The 21,607-nt window shown below is 38.5% G+C and overlaps 1 protein-coding gene across 3 annotated transcripts in view; it reads left to right on the forward strand.

Annotated features, from left to right (window-relative positions):
• Positions 1-21,607, forward strand: part of GABRB3 (gamma-aminobutyric acid type A receptor subunit beta3) — a 115,040-nt gene that overhangs the window by 82,387 nt on the left and 11,046 nt on the right. For all 3 annotated transcript variants that reach the window (XM_072030577.1, XM_072030571.1, XM_027446784.3), the window contains exons 5-8: positions 3,598-3,680; positions 4,784-4,921; positions 13,608-13,760; positions 18,019-18,263. In XM_072030577.1, coding sequence (XP_071886678.1) covers positions 3,598-3,680; positions 4,784-4,921; positions 13,608-13,760; positions 18,019-18,263 — 619 coding nt within the window. The remainder of the gene's footprint in view (positions 1-3,597; positions 3,681-4,783; positions 4,922-13,607; positions 13,761-18,018; positions 18,264-21,607) is intronic.

A 21,607-nucleotide genomic window follows, 5' to 3' on the forward strand; every position in this document is an offset into this window, starting at 1 on the left:
AGTTTAAATATGAATAAGATCTGAAATGTGGTACAGATGGATTAGACTTATAATATTATTTTACCTGCTTTTGTTTTTTATCAACAGGTGAACTTTTAATCTGAGATGAGTCTTGGTCCATTACCTCTTTAACTCCTGTTAGATATCATGTATGGGCTATAGCTGGATGAATCTTTTTAGACAAAATAAAAATGGACTCAGCCTGTTAAGAAGTTTCAAGTAAACAGGATGTTCAAAAAACATTCAGAATTAATTTAAGCAAAAGTAGGCTTTCATGTTGCATAATTTGTACCCAATATTGAACACTGCAGGTTTAGGATTCTTTCCACAAGTAGTTAAATATAAAAAAAAAAACGATGTAAGATGTTGTTGTTTCCTGTACTCTAAAGAACCATCCCCAACAGCAATGTAATAGAAAAGTGATGGAGATTAGAACTCTTGTGATCATAATAATGAATAAAAATCTCTCTGCCACACTCTAAAAATATTTGGAGTCATTCAGGTGAGGATTATCTGTCATAAAATACCATATTTGAATAAGTTATCTTCCTCTTCTGTAGAATGAAAATGTCCACAAGCAGATTTCATTTCACTTGATAGTATTCACTTGGCAGGAATTGCACCAGTAGCTCATGTATATCAGCCTTCTTTCCATTCCCTTTCCTCTGAAAACGTTTGATATTCATGGTCAGATTTTGCTGTGTGTGAAATAGCTAAGTTACTTAATGAAAATTATTGTCCAAAATTAAATTTTGGCAACATATAAGGCACTGTGATCAGAGGGAAGAAAATGTCTAACCTTTTTCTCTTTTGATCTAAGGACTTCAGCTTAGTGTTGCTCTGCCACTGGCCTAACTTCTTGTATTGTGGTTTGGGAGCATCCTGGTGGCCTCAGTCTCAAGCTGCTGTCTGGAGACAATGATTCATCCTGTGGGCTGAGACCAGAACTTGGAATTTTATGTGCCACAAAACGCAAGGTTGCTGAGAATAATAGGGGAAATTTGGAGTGTTGCAACCAATTATAGGATATCTATGGAGCAAAGCAGTTTCTCAAAAATATATAACAAAACTGATCCACAGGCCACACTGGTTCTGTGTTTTCTTCTGAACAATTAATTTATCTTGCTTCTGAAGTACTTGACCTTCAGTTATCCAACTTTCATCTCTGTTCAGAGAAAGCAGTTTGCTACTGCAGTAGAGTCCATGAAGATGGGGGAATGGAACTGTAGCTTTTTGAAGTTCAACTCATTTCTGGGGAACTTTTTTTCTCTGGGTATCATACTAACTTTGTCCCACCTTGTTCAGAACAATATGCAAACATAAGATTATACAACAGTTTCTTCCATAATACACCAAAACAGAAATAAAGCACTATAGAATGACTGGAGATCAAAAGTAGTCTTTCCAACTGCTTGTATACTTCCCGTATATAGACTTCTTGTTTTCAGGCAGTGCAATGTTAAATGTTATACATAGAGTGGAGGAATGTATTTATTTCATCTGGAAGGACTCAAGTAGTTATCACCCATGTGATATGTGCATGATTGATGTTTGCAAGGTAAAAAGGTTAATTGTGATTGGTCAGACAATGCAAATAGATTTACTTATGTTCTTTTTTTGGATGAATGTATTTCCAAGTCAAGATGAAAAGAAGATCAAATTAGCCATCAGGACTGTAACCCAGTCCCATAAAAAGTATTTATATTACCTAGACTGATTTATATTGTAAATTTTGGGGGTACAGAGGACATTCTGTCAGTAGAACATTCTTCTCCCAGTGTAGTGTGGATGTGGTCCCTGCACAATATATCAGTATAATTGAAGGTGATCAGTCCAGTAATAAAGCAGCAGGGAAAGATAAGAGAAACTATATCCAGAGGACAGATAACTGGAATAGGGAACTCTAATCAATTTAAAATATTTCTTTTATTTATCGCTTTGATGCAAAATGTACATGTATCTGTGCACAACTTTATCTTTCTCTGGCTTGTAATTGTTTCTCTGTCACTGCTGTGATGATGACTTCTTGAAACCTCATTGTCCCACTGTGTCAGGCAGCATCCCATCCCATAAAAAATAAAACTGTTCTTCTTGGTAGCATGCACAAGCTTGAGCAATTAACATTTGCTTTTGGTGAACATTTGTGCAATTTAAATTTGGTTGCTTAAAAGTTCATTCAGAAGGGACCTCTGAGCACTCAACTTACTTTGCATAAATGTGGTAAATCTCTTTCTGTCTATATCTAGCTGTATCTTTTTTGTTTGTTTGTTTATTTGTATGGATTTTACTGGATATTTATGACATTAAAAACTTACATTTTGTTGTAACGTATAAAGGTACTTGAGCAAGAACGTGCAGTTTCTTGTATAGGCCCAGAGCATCTCCCAGCAGGAAGCTGGAGATGGATTGACCTGAAATATTCTCCTGTTATACAATACTTGGTACCTGAAAGCTTGTGGGACTTATATAAAGGTGTTCAGAGAGTGCCTAGAGTGTGCATCAGTGACAGATCATGCTATAGGTGTGTCTGGGACAAAAATCCAGAGTGTGCCTTTCCTCCTGTCTACTGGTAGGAACACAAATGAGAAAAATATGCTGAGTAACAGATCCTTGAGCTTTTTCCTCTCCTGACCAATCCATTGCCATTGTGCTCATACACAACTGTCTCTCCCTGTGCAAATAAATTAGAATATTTTTTTGCAAAAGCACCTTTGACAGTCATAGAACTTCTGTTGTCCTATGAGATAGTTGTAACGGATATTACAACTGCCTTACCTTGGATTTTATGTGAAGTTATTCACTTAAATAAACCGTTCGCTAAGGATAAGCATTCTTTCCTTCATTTTCTTGGAGAATCAGTTAAGGCATACATAATGAAAACAGGTGGTTTTTTTGTTGTTGTTGTTTTTTAGTGTGTAAGAGTTGAGGAAAAGCACCTACTTCTCTTCCCTTGAAATTCTACCCTTGAATTTTAAACTAGTATACCAAATTCATGTAAAAATGCATAGTATAAAAATGCAGGATCATCAGTAATGAAATGGTTTGCAAATTCATCATTAGTGTGCTAGATTGCCTGCACTGGAAATAAAAAATAAAAATAAAAATAAAAAGCAAAAATATATCGTTGGGGGAAAGTTTAGAATTCAATATGGTACTTCATTACAAAATCCCTTTTAATTTACTTTCGAAAACTAGAGAAATAAACTCAACTTTAAAACAAATCATTTTGCTGGACTTGCAACAGTTTTTCAACATTTCATTTTCTTTCCTCCATCTGCCACAGAACAGTAATTCACACAGCTCTAATAATTCTGACATCTGTAGCAGACTTTTATCACTTCATATTTTCTAATATAAAGTCATATTCTTTAATTTCAGCAAAGCTTTTTGTAATATTTGCATATGCAGATAGGTCAAGTCACAAAGGGACTTCTTGTGTAAGTGTAAGTCACAGTGAGTTCTGTTGAAGTCAGTGTAGCTGCTGCTCAGTGTAAAAGTATGGACCAGATTCTCAATTACAAAAAAAAAAAAAAAAAAGAAACAGGATTACTGGCTTTATAGGCTTTATAGTAATTCTATATCATGTTTGTGTTTCAGAATCACAACCACTGCAGCTTGTATGATGGACTTGAGAAGATACCCACTAGATGAACAGAACTGTACTCTGGAAATTGAAAGCTGTATGTATATGAGAAGATGAATGTAATACCTAGTTCAGATGCAGGGTGGTTTTCCTTTTGTACAACTGTAGAATATTTACACTGGAGACTGTAACCACTATATGAATCACATAATTATCACCCATTAGATTTTTCGTTTGCTTATTTGACCTTCTTTAATACATAAAGTGTCATCCATTTCTACATGGATAGATCTCTCCTAGGAAAACAGTTTTAGGACAGAACGAAGCTGTTACTCGTTCTAGCCTGAGTTAGCAGGGGCAGTGACTGGATGCTTATCTTCAACACAAGAATGAATGTTCATATTTTAATCAGATTAAATTTAAAGAGGGCAAACACTATGATATCATCTTCTTTCAGTGTGCTTTTTTATGCACAGATGGTCTTGCCGCAGGACCCCCTGGGCTCTCAGATCAGCCCCATTTGTGGTTTGTAGTTCTGTTCCATGAAAAAACAGATTTTCTCTTCCACCTAGTCATGTTCTAGGACTGCAATATTCAGATGTATATTTCTGCTTCAAGAGCTCCTACTCCATTTCTGCTACTGGCTGGAGATTGTGTGCTAATACTCTATAATCAGCTGGAGTCCTCCACTGCAGAAGCTAACGTGACTCACACTCTTCAGTGTGAGTGGAAAAGATCTGCCCTAACTATGTTTGTCTGTATTTATAGTATAATCCACATTTTTCTGATGATTATTGGTGTCAATATACACTTCGTATCAGTGCTAGATGTGTTGAATGTCTTAAATCAGACTAATATATGATTTTGCAGGTAGCAGTCTGTAATCTCTGAAATTGGTAATGGGTGGCAATTTCTATCTCGTAGGGGCTGTAGTCCTAGTATGGATTTAATGGGGATGATACAAAAAAAAAATCAACCAAACAAGACAAAACCAATAGTATCGTGTCTCAAATTCCTGTGTAGACTGTAATGGAGCAGCTCTTCAGGAGAGCTTCTAACAGGCATACAGAACAAAAATTCATACACCACTCCAGCTGTTCTTAATCTTCTCATTGCCACAAATGACAAACCATGTATGCTGGTTTGAAGCTCATCCCAGTCCACTGTTTTTTCTCACTTACTTTCCTGCTTTGCCTGCAGATGGCTACACAACTGACGACATAGAGTTCTACTGGAGAGGTGGGGATAATGCAGTCACTGGTGTGGAAAGGATTGAGCTTCCTCAGTTCTCCATTGTGGAATACAGACTGGTGTCGAAGAATGTTGTCTTTGCCACAGGCAAGTAATACCATTTCCCTAGTTGGTGTTTTATTTCTTTCTGTATGGCAATTATTGTTTTACTAATCATTATTATGTATAGTCTTTGTCCTGTGTTCTGTGCGTGGCTAAAGAGATGACTTGGTAAAGCCCAGAGGCAGGAGTCCATGAAACAGTATTTCTTGTTTCATTTTTCTTTTGTGTGTGTATGTGCATGTGTCATACTTAACCATACACCTAAATATACGTGATCTAAATAAATATAAAGTCATTCATGTCTGAGTCACCAGTTTAACTAATGTAGCCTACAGGGTTACTGATCATACAGAAGTATGTTATGGCAAACTAGGTCAGAAAGGCACAGTTTTTATGCGCACCTCCCTACAGCTTTTCTGTACGTCTTTTGTTTTGTTCTTTTACAGTGAATGTGGTGCCATTTATATCTTGATTTTCACTGATGGGTATATGGTAGTGTATATATAACCGGTGCTATTGTGATCATTGTTAAGATTCTAAAGTTAAATCCCTAGTTTTATATCCCTAGTTTAAATCCCCACTGATTTAGATGTTTGATTTTAGACACCAGCCTAGGAAAATATTGCTATGTGTGAAAAGACCAAAGCAACTCAGAAAGCCCTCAGCAAGTGTGGGGCGACTATTGGGACCTCCAGATTTTCAGTCCTCTTCAGACCACGGAGGTGTTCTGTTCTGTCTGTCCCAGCGCACTCGAACAAATGAAGCACAGCTCTATCATGTTTGTAAGCATCACTTCACCCACTCTATGGACACAGCATCTGTTTCAAAGTACACAGAAACACGAGTTATATTTCAGAACAAAATGTAAATATTGCTGGGATTGAAATTAATATGAGGGGTTTTGCCAACTTCTGCTGTTTTTGTATATCACTGTGAAATGTGAGGTTTTTTTTTGTTTTTTTTTTTTAAAGAGAAACAGATACTCTAATCCTATATTCTGCAGCCAGGGTTTATCTGCACTTGCACAGGACTGGATATGTAGGATGACCCTTTTGGCCAACAATGACAATACAGAGAACTTTGTATTTGGGAAGTCCAAAGCCACCACCTTTCACTTCAGTGTGAAATATTTCCATAAAGATGTGATGTAGTAATTTGGCGATTGAAAAGATTTATTAAATTCAGGAAGTCCAAAGAGCTGTGAGACAAATATGATAGAGAATGAAGACTAGGGGTAGAAATGCATGTAAATGACCAAATATTCAGAATCATAACAGTTCTTTCCAATAAGTTTGTGAAGGGAATAAAAAACCCACATGCTTCAGGGTTTAAGGCAGCTTGATGTTAAGGAGCAGGATGAGGCAGTTGTGAAGAACAGATTATCCCAATTTTTATATTGTTTTCTGAAGCGTATAATTTTTGTCATCGATAAAGACGTGATACTGCATCTACTCTTGTTTTGGTTTAGGACATGATGAAAATGCTTCATTAATTATGAACTTTTCTGACAAATATTTCCATTGAAAGAAATCAGCACATTTGTTTCTCAGAAACTCATGCCTAATTATGATGCTAAATCTGAAACTTTCCAGTGAATCTGACAGATAAAGTCAGCACACTTTTTTTTCAATTTTCTTCTCAAGACACATATTCCTTATATTCCTGATAATTAGAGCCAGTTTGAACATTTTTGTGGAAAATAAGTCAGGCATGTTTTTTTTTGTCTTTGAGGTTATTAAAGCCTCATGAGAAGATACTAGATTCTTTCCACACAATATCTCAGTATCAATATCTCAATCTCAATATTTCCGGGATTTCAGTGCTAGTGTGATTTGATAGTGTAAAACTAAACAAGGACTTTAGAGTCGTGCCCTAAACAGCTTTTGGAGTAGTTATTTCTCCTATCCTCCATGAAGGAACAGTGCCATATAACCTTGTGTAACTTATGCAAATTGAATAATCTGTTCCCATAGTTACTACTAAGCAGCAAGAGTAAGCATGAGAAAAACCCCATAGATAATGACATAAACCTGTGAGGGGATGCAAGAATATTGAAGGAACTGCAAGCATGTTGAAGTATGTCATTGGAGTTAAAAATAATCTTAAAAAAAAAAAAAATTCAGCATAGACAAGTGCAAAGTACAACTATTCAATTAGTTATTCCTGTCCAAATTCAAACTGGGGAATACCTGGTTAGACCAGAGTCCTGTGCGTAGTAATTTAGGGGTTACTGTTGATCTCAGACTGCACATGAGCCCGTACAAAATTGGTAAGAATGACTGGAAGTCTAGAAAATATAATCCATGATATTAAAAGAGATCTAGATATGGTTGTGTAGTTTGAAAAAAGAGAGTACTTAATAAGAATTAAATAAGTTACAAGGAGTAACATGTTCTCTTAAGGAGTAACTTGTTCTCTTTATCCATGATTAAAAGAAGAAAAAGTAGTATATAAATAAGTGAATAAGAAAGATTTTGTTTGACTATCCTAAGCTGAAGGCTATAGAGGCTACAATAAGACATCCCAAATGGCATTAGACACCTCTGTACAGGCAATTGAATCACATCCTTGGAATCAGCTGGCTATAAGTCTAGCTCTCCATGGTTTATACTGAGAGTTTATGCACTATAAGTGTGGAATTATCTACATGAAAATGCCTGAAATGTAATGCCTAACTTGTGAGCTGAATATGTGTCCTAAAGATTTGTTATCCAGGAATGCTAAGAAACTGAACATGAATGAGGATATATAACACACCTAAAAGCTTCAAGATGCATAGCAGTCAGAGACAGATTAACAACTTGTTGATAGGAGGAAGGTAATCTTAAAAGATTTGAAAATTAATTATTTGGCAAATTCTGAAAGATCAATCTGTAAAGTACATTTCCAATTAGTTGAAGAACCTTCCCAGAAGAAAAGATTAAAATAAGAATTCTGTAACTGACCAATTCTCTTATCTTGGTTCATACTTGCATAAAACAGCAAGAGACTAATTTAGCCTTGGAGCTAGATGTTTCAGCTTGCTAGCGTTTAATGAAATTGAAACAGAAACAAGTAATTACTTTTTACCAAGTGCTCAAACATATGAAGGAGGAATATTTTGAGCTCAGTTATTGATTATTTGTTTTCATGTCTTCATTTTCAATACTGTTGCTAGACTTAAATACTCCAGGCCAAATTCTGTTATTCCTCTACTCTTTAAATTAGCCCATGGACATAAACATGTTATGTGAGATGAGAGAAAAGGTAACAAATCTGGTCGCTGAGCAGAAACACTTCTTTATGCAAAAAAATAAATAAATAAATAAAAATAAAAAATGGTGGAATGTTAGCAGCTACAATTTCCTTGTAATTAATCTCTAAATGTACTTAGCTTTAATTGACAAATCATTATAAAAGCATAATCAGACAAGTAACATTGTAATTGTTGAGTTCACCAAGAATTCTATTTTTATTAAATAAATTACACAAGATGGTTCCTTCTTACATAAATGAAGATCAGGGCTTACAATTTTTGTTCCATGCAGGTTAGGACCCATACTGTTCCCAGAGCTTTAGTCTTCCAGATGAGGAGAGGAGCTTCACAGTAATGTTCTTTCTTTCAATTCTTTTTTTTTTTTAACCCATAGATTCCTATGTACTGTTAGCTGGAAGTAAGATAAGATAGCAGGGACTCCAGACTGCAGGGAGGGGCAATAGGTCATCCGTGAAAGCATAAAAGTAATACAGGTGAAAATTACACAAACTTCCTTAGTCTCAAGGAGAGCTACATAAAGGAGAACCCTGTTATCTGAAAATGAAGCTACCAGTTCATGTTTCAATCTCATCTTGAACTATACAAAGACCAAATTATTTTGCAATTTCCTTAGATCCAGACCTTCCAGTAAATTTTGAGCTTGGAAAATAACCACACAAAAAAAGGATGATGTTCTGTATTTACTTTGATGAAACTGAACAAAACGTCAACTCCATTAAGCAGCTGTGATGCCGATAAGACTGTTGGTTAGACTACCCAGGAGCCGTAAACCCCCAGAACCTACCCTGAGACTTGCATGGCTGGGATTCATTTTGGTCAGATTTAAGGTCAATATAATTAATTTCAGTGTCTGGATATGAATTAGGTGTCTAAGCTCCTGTTACAGTTGATGGGAATCTAGTCAATGGGACTACAGTCAGTGGATTCTGGAGACAAAATCAGTCCAAAGGAGCTTATTTTAGGAGGCAGTGGGATAATTCTTCAGGTTTCATTTACTAGATCAACTAGATGAACTTACTCTCCTGTAAATGTAATTGAAGCTTAGACACCTAGGTAACATTTGTGCAGCTCAAGTCAGTCGCTTTATCAACTGCAGTTTGAGATGACATAGGGCATCCCTTGTAATCTCAATCTGCTGATCAATACGATTTTTTTGTTTTGTAGGGGCTATGTTGTATCTACCAAATGCATGCTGGTGTTTGAGATGTCAAAGGGCATTTCAAAAGGCCCAGGGCACCTTCAGATTTGCAAATGCATGTCTGTATTACAGTCCAACTCCAACACTGCAGTGGATAGGCAAACAGCACTGACAACCCTGGCCCTAGGTATGGTTCTTAGGCTTTTGTCTTGTAGCATCAGGACAAAGAACCTAGGGCTCAAAACAACTTTATGTTGACCTTTCTGGTCTTGAAACAATCTGTCTGGTGACACTGCCTTTAAGGCTGAGTCCCACTAGTTTCACTAATTGTCTTATCTCATTAGACAAAGATAAGGCGCTTCATAGGTGAAGCATTCAAGATAAATAAATGAAGTTTTCTCTGTTACACTGTCTCAAATAAGGATTTCATTACTGAATATTACTGACATACACGACACATTACTTCTTTCCTGCCTTCTCCAGCTGCACCATTTTCCTTGCTTTATCATTAGCAGAGTGCTCTCCCTCTTCTTTCTCCGAGGTACCCCAATGTACCAAGGGTCCTTAGCACTGAAACGGACCAAGATGAGCCTTGAGTGAATCCTTCAGATAATATATCAGAAAATCAGTATTTTATGAGAGATATTCCAGTCGTCACCTCTGTCAATGATGTTCCACAGATGCCCAGACCTGGACAGGACTTACGGAAGGAACAGATTTGTAGAGAATCATTTACATTGGTAGTGTATTTTATGAAGTAATTTTCCTCAACAGAACTTTATGAAGATTTCCGTCTGATGCACTACTCTTATTGCAGAAAGGTGATTAGGTCTGCTACATATTTAATGTATTTCATGATGGCAGAATATGTTCCTGTTTTATTCACATAGTCTGCAGACAAAAGGCCATGAAAACCATCTCATGAGAAAACTCAATGAAAAAATTAGGCTTTGTTAGCAGAAATAGCAGGCATAGTTTGAAATAAAAAAGTTGTCCTTGGAATGAAACATTGCTCATTAAAAAACTAAGGTGTTAAGCAGAAGTCTAAATGATTTTATGTATTTATTTATATATATATTTTTTTTCTGAAAACCATGTAGAGTACTTTAGACAATATAAAACCTTGGTCTAGTTTTGTATCAGATTTATGTGGCAATGGTTTTGGTAGTAGGGGGGCTGCAGAGGTGGCCTCTGTGAGCAGAGCCCAGCAGCTGCCCCATGTCAGATCAGAGCCAGCTCCAGCTGGCTCCAAAAGGGACCGCTACTGGCCAGAGCCGAGCCAGAGAGCGATGCTGGGTGGGCCTCTGGGAGAGCAGATGTAAGGAAAAAACTGCTTGGCATCAACAGCTGGGAAAGAGGAGTGAGGAAACGTGAGAGAAGCAGCCCTGCAGCCCCCAAGGTCAGTGCAGGAGGGCAGAAGGTGCTCCAGGCAGGCAGCAGAAATTCCCCTGCAGCCTGTGGAGAGGCCCCTGGTGGAGCAGGCTGTCCCCCTGCAGCCCATGGGTCCCACATGGAGCAGATCTCCATGCTGCAGCCCCCCCATGGGTGGAGGAGCCCCCGGTGGAGCAGGTGGATGTGGCCTGGAGGAGGCTGCGGCCCATGGAGAGCCCCCGCAGGAGCAGGCCCTGGGCCGGAGCTGCTGCCCGTGGAGAGGAGCCCACGCAGGAGTAGGGGGTCACTGCCACCCGTGGGGGACCTGTGCTGAAGCAGTTTGCTCCTGGGGGGATGGACCCCGTGGTACAGAGCCATGTGGGAGCAGTGCTTGAAGAGCTGCTGCCTGTGGGCAGCCCTCGCAGGCTCAGTTTGGGAAGGACGGCATCCCGTGGGAGGGACCCCACGTGGAGTAGGGGCAACAAGTGACCATGAAGGAGCTGTGGAGATGAAGCAACAGGGCCTGACCGCAGCCCCCATTCCCTGTTCCCCTGTGCCGCTCAGGGGAGGAGGTAGGAGAGGGTGGATGGGGGGAACGTGTTTGTAGCTTGCTTTTAGTTTCTCAGTGTTCCAGCCTGATAATAATAGGCAGTAAGTGATATTAATCTCCCTATGCGGATTGTGTTTTGCCTGTGACAATAACTGTTAAGTGATCTCCCTGTCCTTATCTCAACCCTTGATTTTTTTTTCCATCATATTTTCTCCCCTTTTTCCTCTGGGAAGGGGAAATAAGAGTGGTTGGGGCAGAGTTCAGCTGCCTAGCTGGGTAAAACCACCGCAGGTTTCCATGCTGGAATATGGTCTTCTGACTCTATCTATATTCATGTATTTGTGAAACTAGACATTTCATACAGGAAATGTATGTATCAGTACATAGTACATAGTACTGATGTAAATATTCACAACAACTATATATACCTACCAGATATATATATATATATATATATATTTTTTTTTTTGGTGACAGTGCTTCTGAAATTGACAAAGCAGTTAAGGGTAGCTACCTAAAGTTTGATACTCCCTAGATGCTTCTGCTACCTGGAAACTTTGAAGCATTTTTACTGTCATATGACTAAAAGTTTACCTGTCAGAAACACAAAGAGGAATCTACAGTTTTCTGTTCCTTCTCTTGTTTTCTCTCTCAGAAAATCCATCATTCAGAGAATCACAGAATGATTTGGGTTGGTAAGGATCTTAAAAACCATCTAATTCCACCCTCCCTGCCATGGGCAGAGACACCTCCCACTATATACGGTTGCTGAAAGCCCCATCCAGCCTGGCCTTGAACACCTCCAGGGATGGGGCATCCACAGCTTCTCTGGGCAGCCTGTGCCAGGGCCTCACCACCCTCTGAGGGAAGAATTTCTTTCTAATAATCTTTCTAATCTAAATCTGAGCTTTTTAAGTTTAAAACCATTACCCCTTTGTCCTGTCACTATGCTCCCATGCAAAGAGCCCCTCCCCAGCTTTCCTGTAGGCAATCTTTAAGCACTGGGAGTCCACTATAAGGTCTAGCCAGAGCCTTCTGTTTTCTGGACTAAATAACTCCAAATCTCTCAGCTGTGCTTCTAAGTAGGAGAGGTACTTCAGGTCTCTTATCATCCTCATGGCCCTCCTCTGGACCTGGTCAAGCCTGGTCCAACCAGCCTTTCTTGTGCTGGGGGCCGCAGAGCTGAAGTCTGTACTCCAGGTGGGGTCTCATGGAGCGGAGTAGAGGGGGATAATCACTTCCCTTGACACGGTGGCTATTCTTATGTGGTTTCCTATATAAGAGTATATTAACATATAATACTTATATTTGTATTTATTTCTAGATGTTATCTTTTACATCTTGCACCCAGTTGCATCAGAATGGGCAGGTTGTGCTCTAATACCAATAACTGTGCCTTTGTATGTACGGAAGTGTTTTTTCTCATGTTGACTATAAATAGAGCTTTTAGACCAGCTATTAGAAGTATCATACCTAAGATTTGTAATGGAACCACTGAAATCATGGAGCTGATGTTGTGTGAATGTGTGAATCTTTCTTGTATAATGGTACTCAGATTTAATCCTATTTGCATTTGGTGAAAAAAAGTCACTGTTGTTTCTTTTTCAGTATTTGAGCACTCTAAATATATTAAGTATATTTAGTAAGGTTTCCAATTTTGAAATACACCGGTTTGAAGTTAAAATACGTGTTTAAAAACAAAAAACAAACAAACAAAAACAAACAAAAAAACACCTGTCATTGAGATTATCATTATTTTATTGTTTGCTGCAACTGAAACAGTATATGAATCCTATGTATATAATGTATGTATATACATATGCAATCTTCATTTTTTTGCTTAAAATATTTTGAGAAGAAAAATTCTATTCAGCTCTAGTTGATGTTAGAGGCCTTTGGATATGATCAGAAGGCTTTTCTTCACCTGGATTCATTACAATTATATTTTTGACGCCACAGGTAGCATGTTTCTCATAGTTTAAGTGTGATTAAGAAATGCCATATCAAAAACAATTCTACGAAAATAAAAAACTATGCACATTTAAGACAGAATTCTACTAATCCTTTCAGTATAAATACTATACATAAAATTGTGTATTGGGGTAAGCATTTTACATGGAGACCTAAGCATCTGTTTTTGAAAACTAACCAGTGCTTATCCATCTGTTCAATAATTTAGAATAACTTAATCTCTTTTATTCCCAAATACAAATTACATGGATATCACTATATTCCCTGCAAGGTTTCCTCTAATACAAACCAGTAATACAGTGAACGCGTTTTCCCTACTGTTCTGCAGATGTCATAGTACCCCATAAAATGTGCATGCTTTAGTTTCTACGGAGACTGAAGACAAGTATCTGCAAGTGTCTCTGCTTCAGTATAAATAACGCTGTTTTTCCGTCCCTTTTCATAGGTGCCTATCCAAGACTCTCACTGAGCTTCAGGTTGAAGAGAAATATTGGATACTTTATTCTTCAAACTTACATGCCCTCCATACTGATTACCATTTTATCATGGGTGTCATTCTGGATCAATTATGATGCATCAGCAGCAAGAGTTGCCCTTGGTATGTGCTATGAATGAGTGGGACATTAAAATGTCAGAATGAATGTAGCCTTTGCAGGTTGTTAAAGACTTCAGCGTGATGTCAGTGTTTTGATATTCCAAAATCATTTACGTCAAAATCATGTCATTCAGTATTGCCTCAAAAGTGGTAAGTTTTCCCCACATGCAAGAATGTAGCTACCACTAAATCTCTGATATGAGCTGCTCGTATGGGTCCCAGACTTGTTTTCATCAAATTTAATGTTGTTGTTGCCATTAGTTTCAGCAAGGGGACCAGCTCCAGAATCATACTCTAAGGGCTTCGGTGTGGGCTTTTTGTTCAGGCCAGTGTGGGAAGACAAGCGTGGCTCCAAGCCTTCACCTGAGGTCTTGGCTGTTTTAACTGACAGTGGCAGGAAGAGACCTCAAGAACCATGTGCTAGTTCAGAGCACAGGGACACGTCAGCTGTAGACCATGACATCCTGAGGGCCATGGCATCCCTCAGAATGCACAGTATGCTATGTGCATTTTTATGACAGCTTATAGTGCCATTTACTTCACAGTAGAAAAACATGGATTTAGCACAGGGTGGTGATCCTAGTCCAAGACCTTTTCAGATCAAAGAATCCTTTAGATTCTTTGGAGGAGGGGTAGCTTCAAAATATCACACGGGAAGTATTTCATCTGTTACAGAAACGTACTCATGGGTAGCTATACACCAGAAAGTTTAATGGACCCATAAATAATCTTTATGACTACTCCTGCATTTCATCTCACTCCAAATCCTGTCTTCAACCCTGTTCTTTCCACTAGCATATGCCTTCTTACTCAAAACTTGACACTAAGCCTATGCTATATAACATTTGCTACACTCTCTTCTCTTAAAACAGGAGCATATTCCTTAGCTCGCTTATTTTTCTGATACATACCACAGCAAACCAATACTCCCAGACATGCCTGTATGACTCTGCATCTCTGTACCACTTACCTACCAAGATCCACTATACCAAAGAAGGGTAGCTACAGCTATACCCATGTGCAGTGTCATATTCTAGCATCTTCATCATCCCTGTCATCTGAACATCAGTATCATCATTCCTAGCATCTGAACTTGTGTGACTGAAAATATTGTATACTGGTTGCTGTTACTCTACAGATACAATAATTCTACAGATGCTGTAGATTAACTAGTGCATATGCATGTAGTACACATGACACAATCTGTCATTACCACTCAGCAGCCAGTGGACATTCAGCAAATTGCAAACAAGTACTAGCTTCACAGGAGGTGGGACATAGAGTCCAAACATCTTTGATGCATTTGTAAATGAACTATTGATACCAAAGACCCACCATGGAGAAATTATAACCAAATGAGAACGATACTTCAAACATACCAGTCAGCATCTAGATTTTAAATGCCAGTCAAGACTGCAACGAATAAACGGTTAGACAGAAGTTACCAAACCTGATAACATTGCATGTCCTCCTGTAATGGGCTCACACTTTTTTTTTTTGTGTTTAGGGGACAGGACTGCCTCATGTGACCTATTTCTGTGTAGCACAAGGGGTCCTGATTTGTCAAGTACCATACTGTGATAACACAAATATTTGAACCAAAGTCAGAGAATACATTCAAAGCAAGCTCAAGAGCCCAGATGTTCTATTTCCAATTGATAGAAAGTCCTTTTGAGAGAATGACAATCCATATAAAAGGTTTTTCTGAGAACACAATTAGTGCCTTGGTGATTATGTCTTGTATCATCTGGTATTTGTATAATAAAGTTCAGTACCATGGGCCTAATCTTGTGTTCCTTTGTGTAGCCACTCTTATGAGCCTGAAGCTGATAACAAATGATATTAGAGTTTAAAGGCAGTATTGCATCTTTGGACTTAGGTAACTAGCCCTGAAAAGCCTGTTACAGAGGAGAAATAGGCCAGCTTACCCAGGTGTTTGTTAGAGAAAGGATTCCCTGTGCAATCCTTATAGACAAGGTGACAAGATTTTACACAGCCTCTGCAGGAAATCTATATTCTCTGAAAGAGCCTGATTATAGTTCATCCACTTCTATGTTTTGCTCCAGTCCCTGGTCCCTTGCTGCATGCTCTGCCTGTTCTCCAGCCTGTATTGAACCAAGAAGTTCCCTCGGCAAAGAGGGTGAAGACTAAACTTGGAGTTCTCTCTTTGCAAAGGCTGTAATCACAAGATTATCACATTTTGATATGATAGGTGTCAGCTGATGCCCTTCCAGCTGTGCTTTAAAACACTTTATTGACCTTCAGAAGAGAGATTTTGGTCCTACATGAGCGTGGTATTTGCCCGCAGGGCGCCAGGACCTCCCAGTGGCTGTGTTTCCTTTAGGTTAGTGGTGGCCACCTTTCTATTCAGTGTGCTTAGTCTTCTGGATTACAGCCTGTGAACAGACACCAAAACTAGGGGTATTATAACCCAATCTGGGTTGATGAACCCTTCCCTTATTCAACTAGGCTTTGGTAAGCATCTGTGGGGTGCTACTGAGATGCCAAGGGTGTATTAAAAGAGAATTTTGTGGAATTTCTCATACAAGATTCATATTTATTTTAGGTGATTTTCAGAATTCCTTATGGGTAGCAGGTAATCCTACAAGGAGCAGGTAATCCCATGGGCTGCAAATATGTGATAGTGTAATGTCCTCCAGCCCTCTCATCCTTGTTCATGTTCTGGCAATGAGGTTTTCTACAGACCTTTTCAACATTTCTTTAAAAATAATTCTGTTGTGCCAATTATTTTCCTCATTTTACTGCAGAGTTGAGTGAGTTACACACAAAGCATTTTTAAAATATGCTTGTGCTGTGTTCTCCATTGTATTTCAAGCCATGAAACACCTGACATCAACACACACTTGTTTCACAGTTTAGAGGAAAAGCACTGAAAACTGCATGACACTGACCTACTAAATATACAAAAAATCTGTTATGGAACCTCATAGGCTACTTCTGCAGTTCCCTGGAGTGGCACTGCTTACACGGACAGCTTGATTTTGTGTTATATTGTCTCTATTTCTGTCTCTTCAGGTAAAAGAAACTGTGTTTTATAATATGCAGGCAATTTTTTTGTTCTTTATTTTTGTTCTGCCAGCATTCTATTGACTACCTATAAACTGATGGTATAATTATGAAATCAGAAAAAATCGTAATGGAAGGAGACCTGTTAGAATGGTTTGCCTCTTTTACCAGTGTAGACTTGTCACACAAATCAGTGTTTTCAACCATCTGTGATTTGTGATTCCCATAAAATTTCCAGCAGAGATCAGACCCTGCAGTTTAATGTGAACTCAAGCAGACTGACAATAAATTTGCTTTTCTTACCAGGTTTTCAAAACAATGCTTTGTAATGTATATTCAGGTGTTATGTCCATTCTCAGATAAATAAATGAGGGTTTGACATATCTGATATATATATAGTAGGTACTTTATTAATGTCCAGTAGATTACTATAGAAATGCAGCTCTCCCTTCTTGGCTTTTTTTTTTTTTTTCCCTCAAATATGCATATCTGTCTGCAGCTCACTACTTTTCTCACTTCTGTCTAGTCATGTGAAAGTTAGACTACTGATCTGATAGTCATCTCAAATCCCAATTCATGAACTGGCTACATTGTCTTATCCTGAAATAGGTGTCTCAAACAGATGGGATGAACTGCTCTAGAAAGCTGCTTTTCTTTCTCCATCTTCTACAGAGGGGCTCTACAGGGCTAACTTCATCCAACTGTTTAACTATTAAAAATTTAAAACTGGATGATAAATTTCACCATCTATAGAGTTGCTCTTCCTTAATGTGTTCACATGATTTTATCTATCCAGACCCCTAATTAGTTTCATTACTGTTTGAAAAAAAAAATAATCTCTGTGGTGTTGATGGCTGTGCAGTGCTGGAAGAGCACATCTTTTAATGCTTTGCAGAAAATGTGCCTTTCTGTCACAGGTCGATTTGGTCTTCCTGGAAGAGATCCTCAGTACAGCTACACTGGCTTCTCTGAAGCAACATTAATTCACTGTGGTGGTGACACGCACCCTTGTTAGCTATTCCCCCCAGTTGTATGAAGGAAATATTGTAACAGAATAATAATGCTTCAAGCTTTAATTTTGTTTTCAATTGCAGTGATGTCACCTGAGAGACTTCTTTTACAAATTTTTAAGCTTCTTCACACTAACAAGGGAAACTTGCCAAAGAGGAAAATAAAATTGAAGCATGATCCGCTTAGGTTTGTAAGATGTGTGCTCTTTTATTTCTTTGTCTAGGAATTACAACTGTGCTGACTATGACAACGATCAACACTCATCTGCGAGAGACTTTGCCTAAAATTCCATATGTTAAAGCCATTGACATGTATCTTATGGGCTGCTTTGTATTTGTCTTCTTGGCCTTACTTGAATACGCCTTTGTCAACTACATTTTCTTTGGAAAAGGCCCTCAAAGGCAGAAGAAACTTGCGGAAAAAACAGCAAAGGCAAACAACGATCGCTCAAAGTTTGAAGGCAGCCGGGTAGGATTCTTTTATCTATATATAGTCGCTTGTTTCTTTTATTACAAAAACTAACTGTATGAAATTAACAAACAAATCTTGTGTAAAAACATCACCAACCACATCTCCTTTTTGTGGGCAAACTTTGGCATTTTTATATTCAAGGTCCTACATAGAAGAATATATTTAGGTATGCAGAAATTTAAGAGAGTATGATCTGTTTGACAAGAAACTGTTAAGAACAAGAAAACAATTCTAGTGCAGCTAGTTTGGAAATAAAGGCTCAGCTCTACAAAGGCATTTATTTGCTTAAATCAAATGTAATTTAATTTGTTTAAATACCTACACAAGGGAATCCAGCATATTTTTTCTCACTTCCCTTCCAGCAGACACATTTAGAATGGGAGAAAGCAGATAAAGGATTAGTCCTGCCATGCTAATTAATTGGCCAACATAGCAGTACCGCTGTGTGTGGCATTGACATCTGCTGCTGTTGAAGGCCAACATAAAATTATGAATCCTAGAGAAACTTTCAGACGGGCTTCTGAAGCACAGTATTGGCATGGTCAGTGCTGATTATACTCCATCCTATTTCCTTGCCTTGAGTATTATTTTGTGCAATGAATACTATTTTTTCTCCTTTGAAAGAAAAATTCAAGGTATTCAACAATATGTGATATCAGTGAGCCATGTCAGTTCCAGCAGAACATATTTTCTGGCTAAAATGTTCCCAATGAGGCTTTTTCAGTCGGTTCTGTTGAGTAAGACTGTTTTTTTTCTATCAGCTATAAATTAGAGGAGTTCACAGAGACAAAACTACTACCTGTTTATTAAATACCAATATCTTAAAAGTAATTTTAAGCTGTATTTTATGATTCTAATGATTCTGTCTGCTATGATAGATGTAATGCAGAACTCCACCTAATTATCGACACTCACATCTGTGAAATATTTTTTGAAGCAATCAATTCATTTTTGTCCACTCTGTTATGAAACCAAGACTTCATCACAGTTGGCAGCACTGCTTAGGACTAATCTAACAAGAAGAATGAATTCCCTTTCCTGTAAAAATAAATAGTTATAATAAGAAGAAAACAAATGGAAGAAAAAAAAAAAAAGAGTATCACACTGAAAGCAATAGAGATTTTAGCTTTAAGCAGGTAACACAGATGTATGCATTAAAGTTCAGATCTCCCAAGGAAAACCATCTGGCGGATCTCATCCATTTAAATGATTTATATAATTCACTACATACCCTATATGACCCCATGCCTGATTGTACTTATATATAGAGATCAGTTGGTCAGCATTGTCAAAAGAAGTGTAGAACCTCAACTAATGAAAAGGTGGTTTTCTTATACCCAGATCATGTCATTTTTATACTCCCCTGATCATACCATATATCAACCATTTTATCTCACTTCTGACTTACGACATTTTATTTTCTTTCTGGACCTTCCTAAGCAAATACTGTGCACTGATATGACTTTTCTGGTGGTTTAATATTGACCATGTATGAACTGAAGATACGAGCAGTGCACCAGAGCTGAAAGAGCGTGCTGCTTTGTCCCTTGGAATCCCAGATGTGACAGGGAACTCTGTATACTTCATAAAAGTGCACCTACTTATACTCACTGTGAATATTTGCTATTTAAATGCATTTAAGATAAATAATGAAGTACGGTCCCATTCCAGGCTTCAGCTTGTGAAGTCAACAGAGCTTCATTACAGTCACTGATACTACAGAGAAGTAGTGCCAGTGTATGACCAGAACAGGCATTAGGTAGATCAGAAATGTTCTTTTGAAACAAAGATTAGATAGAAAATGCAGATTCAGTGGGTGTAGGATGTCTACTCTTAATTTCTCATGTGGTAAACACTTTCAAATCCAAGGTAGAGAATATTGCTCAGAACAGGTCAGAGGTCCTATTGCTTTCAGGATGAGCAGCTCAGTGAAAATCCATCTAAACCACTTTGGACAAAGGGTACCAGGGCTTTCAGAGACCATAGCCCTGAAGCAGAAACAAAGCTTCCACGGTTCTGGATCATGCCCACTGTATACCAACCTGTACAGGCATCCATGTTTGTAGTAGGACAGGTGGTCATGACAGGGTTTTTAACATATTTTCCAAGGAAGGCTGTATCTGAAAGCTCTGCAGCCTTCACTTGGACCTCTTCAAGGAGCGGTAAAGAGGCACCAAACCTCTTCTTCTATGAGTCTTGAAGACTGTTGAGTCTGATGGAAATAATGTCAGTTTAGCACTTGCTTGCTTCTTCCTGTAGAGCTGGGACTTGGGCTGGATGTCCTGGGAGAGACACACAGACGGAAGGCGTAGTGCACAAGTAAGGGAGGCTTAGAGTCTCACTTGTGTGAGTTAAAGGAAGTTATTGTTTTCATCTTTTCAGTGAGGCTTCAGGCTTTCCATGCAGAAAGGCAAGGTTTCTATTACAAAATATTTCAAATCTCACGTGATTTAGGGCTGACATGCATTTTTAAAGGAAGGTAGAATGTCTAAAAACTGCCAGCCCCTTTTACATCTCCTCACAGTCTTTGATGACTGTCATAGTGTATACTTTTTTCCAAAAAGGTTGAAAAGGTTGAAAAGGTTTCTGGTATAAAACTGGAAAAAGCGATTACTTTTTGTTTGTCTCTAAGCCTACCACTTTGGGTTGATCTTTTTCTGTTTTGTCTTAGTAATTGAATTTGCTTGTATATGAACCATGTGCATGAGTTCCCTGTCATTGATTTAGAGCCCTAGCTCAGGGTACCAGAAAAAGAAAAAAAAAAGAGTAAGCAAATAAACCGTAGTCCATTTATTGTCCACATCAGATGCTGTAACTTACAGGTGTAGTGACAGAACAATTCTGTGCTATATCAGATCCAGCAATTCAGCCTGAGCTGGAAACCACAGGCTCATGTTGGAAGGCAGTGCTAGGAGAGTGGAGACAGCACAGCACTGCCTGGAGTTCAGGCTCTGAGCCTGAGCATTGCTCTTGTGGTGCCTGAGACTGGCAGTGGTGCTGAGCCGATGCGTCTTACCCAGCAGGTATGGGAGAAGGACGAGGGGAAATGCCATGTTGTTTTCACTCAGCACTCCACCCGTGAAGACCAGCAGCACCAGCATGGAAACTGGTGGTACAGTTTGTGCCTTACATGTGTGATGACTGAGGTCTGGCAAGCTAGCTAGCAGGCTTGGTTATAAACACCCTTAATGTAGCAAAAGGGTTTTTCATGCTTTCCTGGTTTCATTTGATTGTGGAGCAGGAGAATTTTAATAGCAAAAATGTTCTGGGCCACAAAACACACAGATTTGGATATGTTTGTGTTTTATTTGATAACTGCCTTGCTTAGTAACTCTGCTTCT

The sequence above is a fragment of the Anas platyrhynchos genome, chromosome 1 (genome assembly GCF_047663525.1).
Source record: "Anas platyrhynchos isolate ZD024472 breed Pekin duck chromosome 1, IASCAAS_PekinDuck_T2T, whole genome shotgun sequence".
In the NCBI taxonomy this organism is placed as follows: domain Eukaryota; kingdom Metazoa; phylum Chordata; class Aves; order Anseriformes; family Anatidae; genus Anas; species Anas platyrhynchos.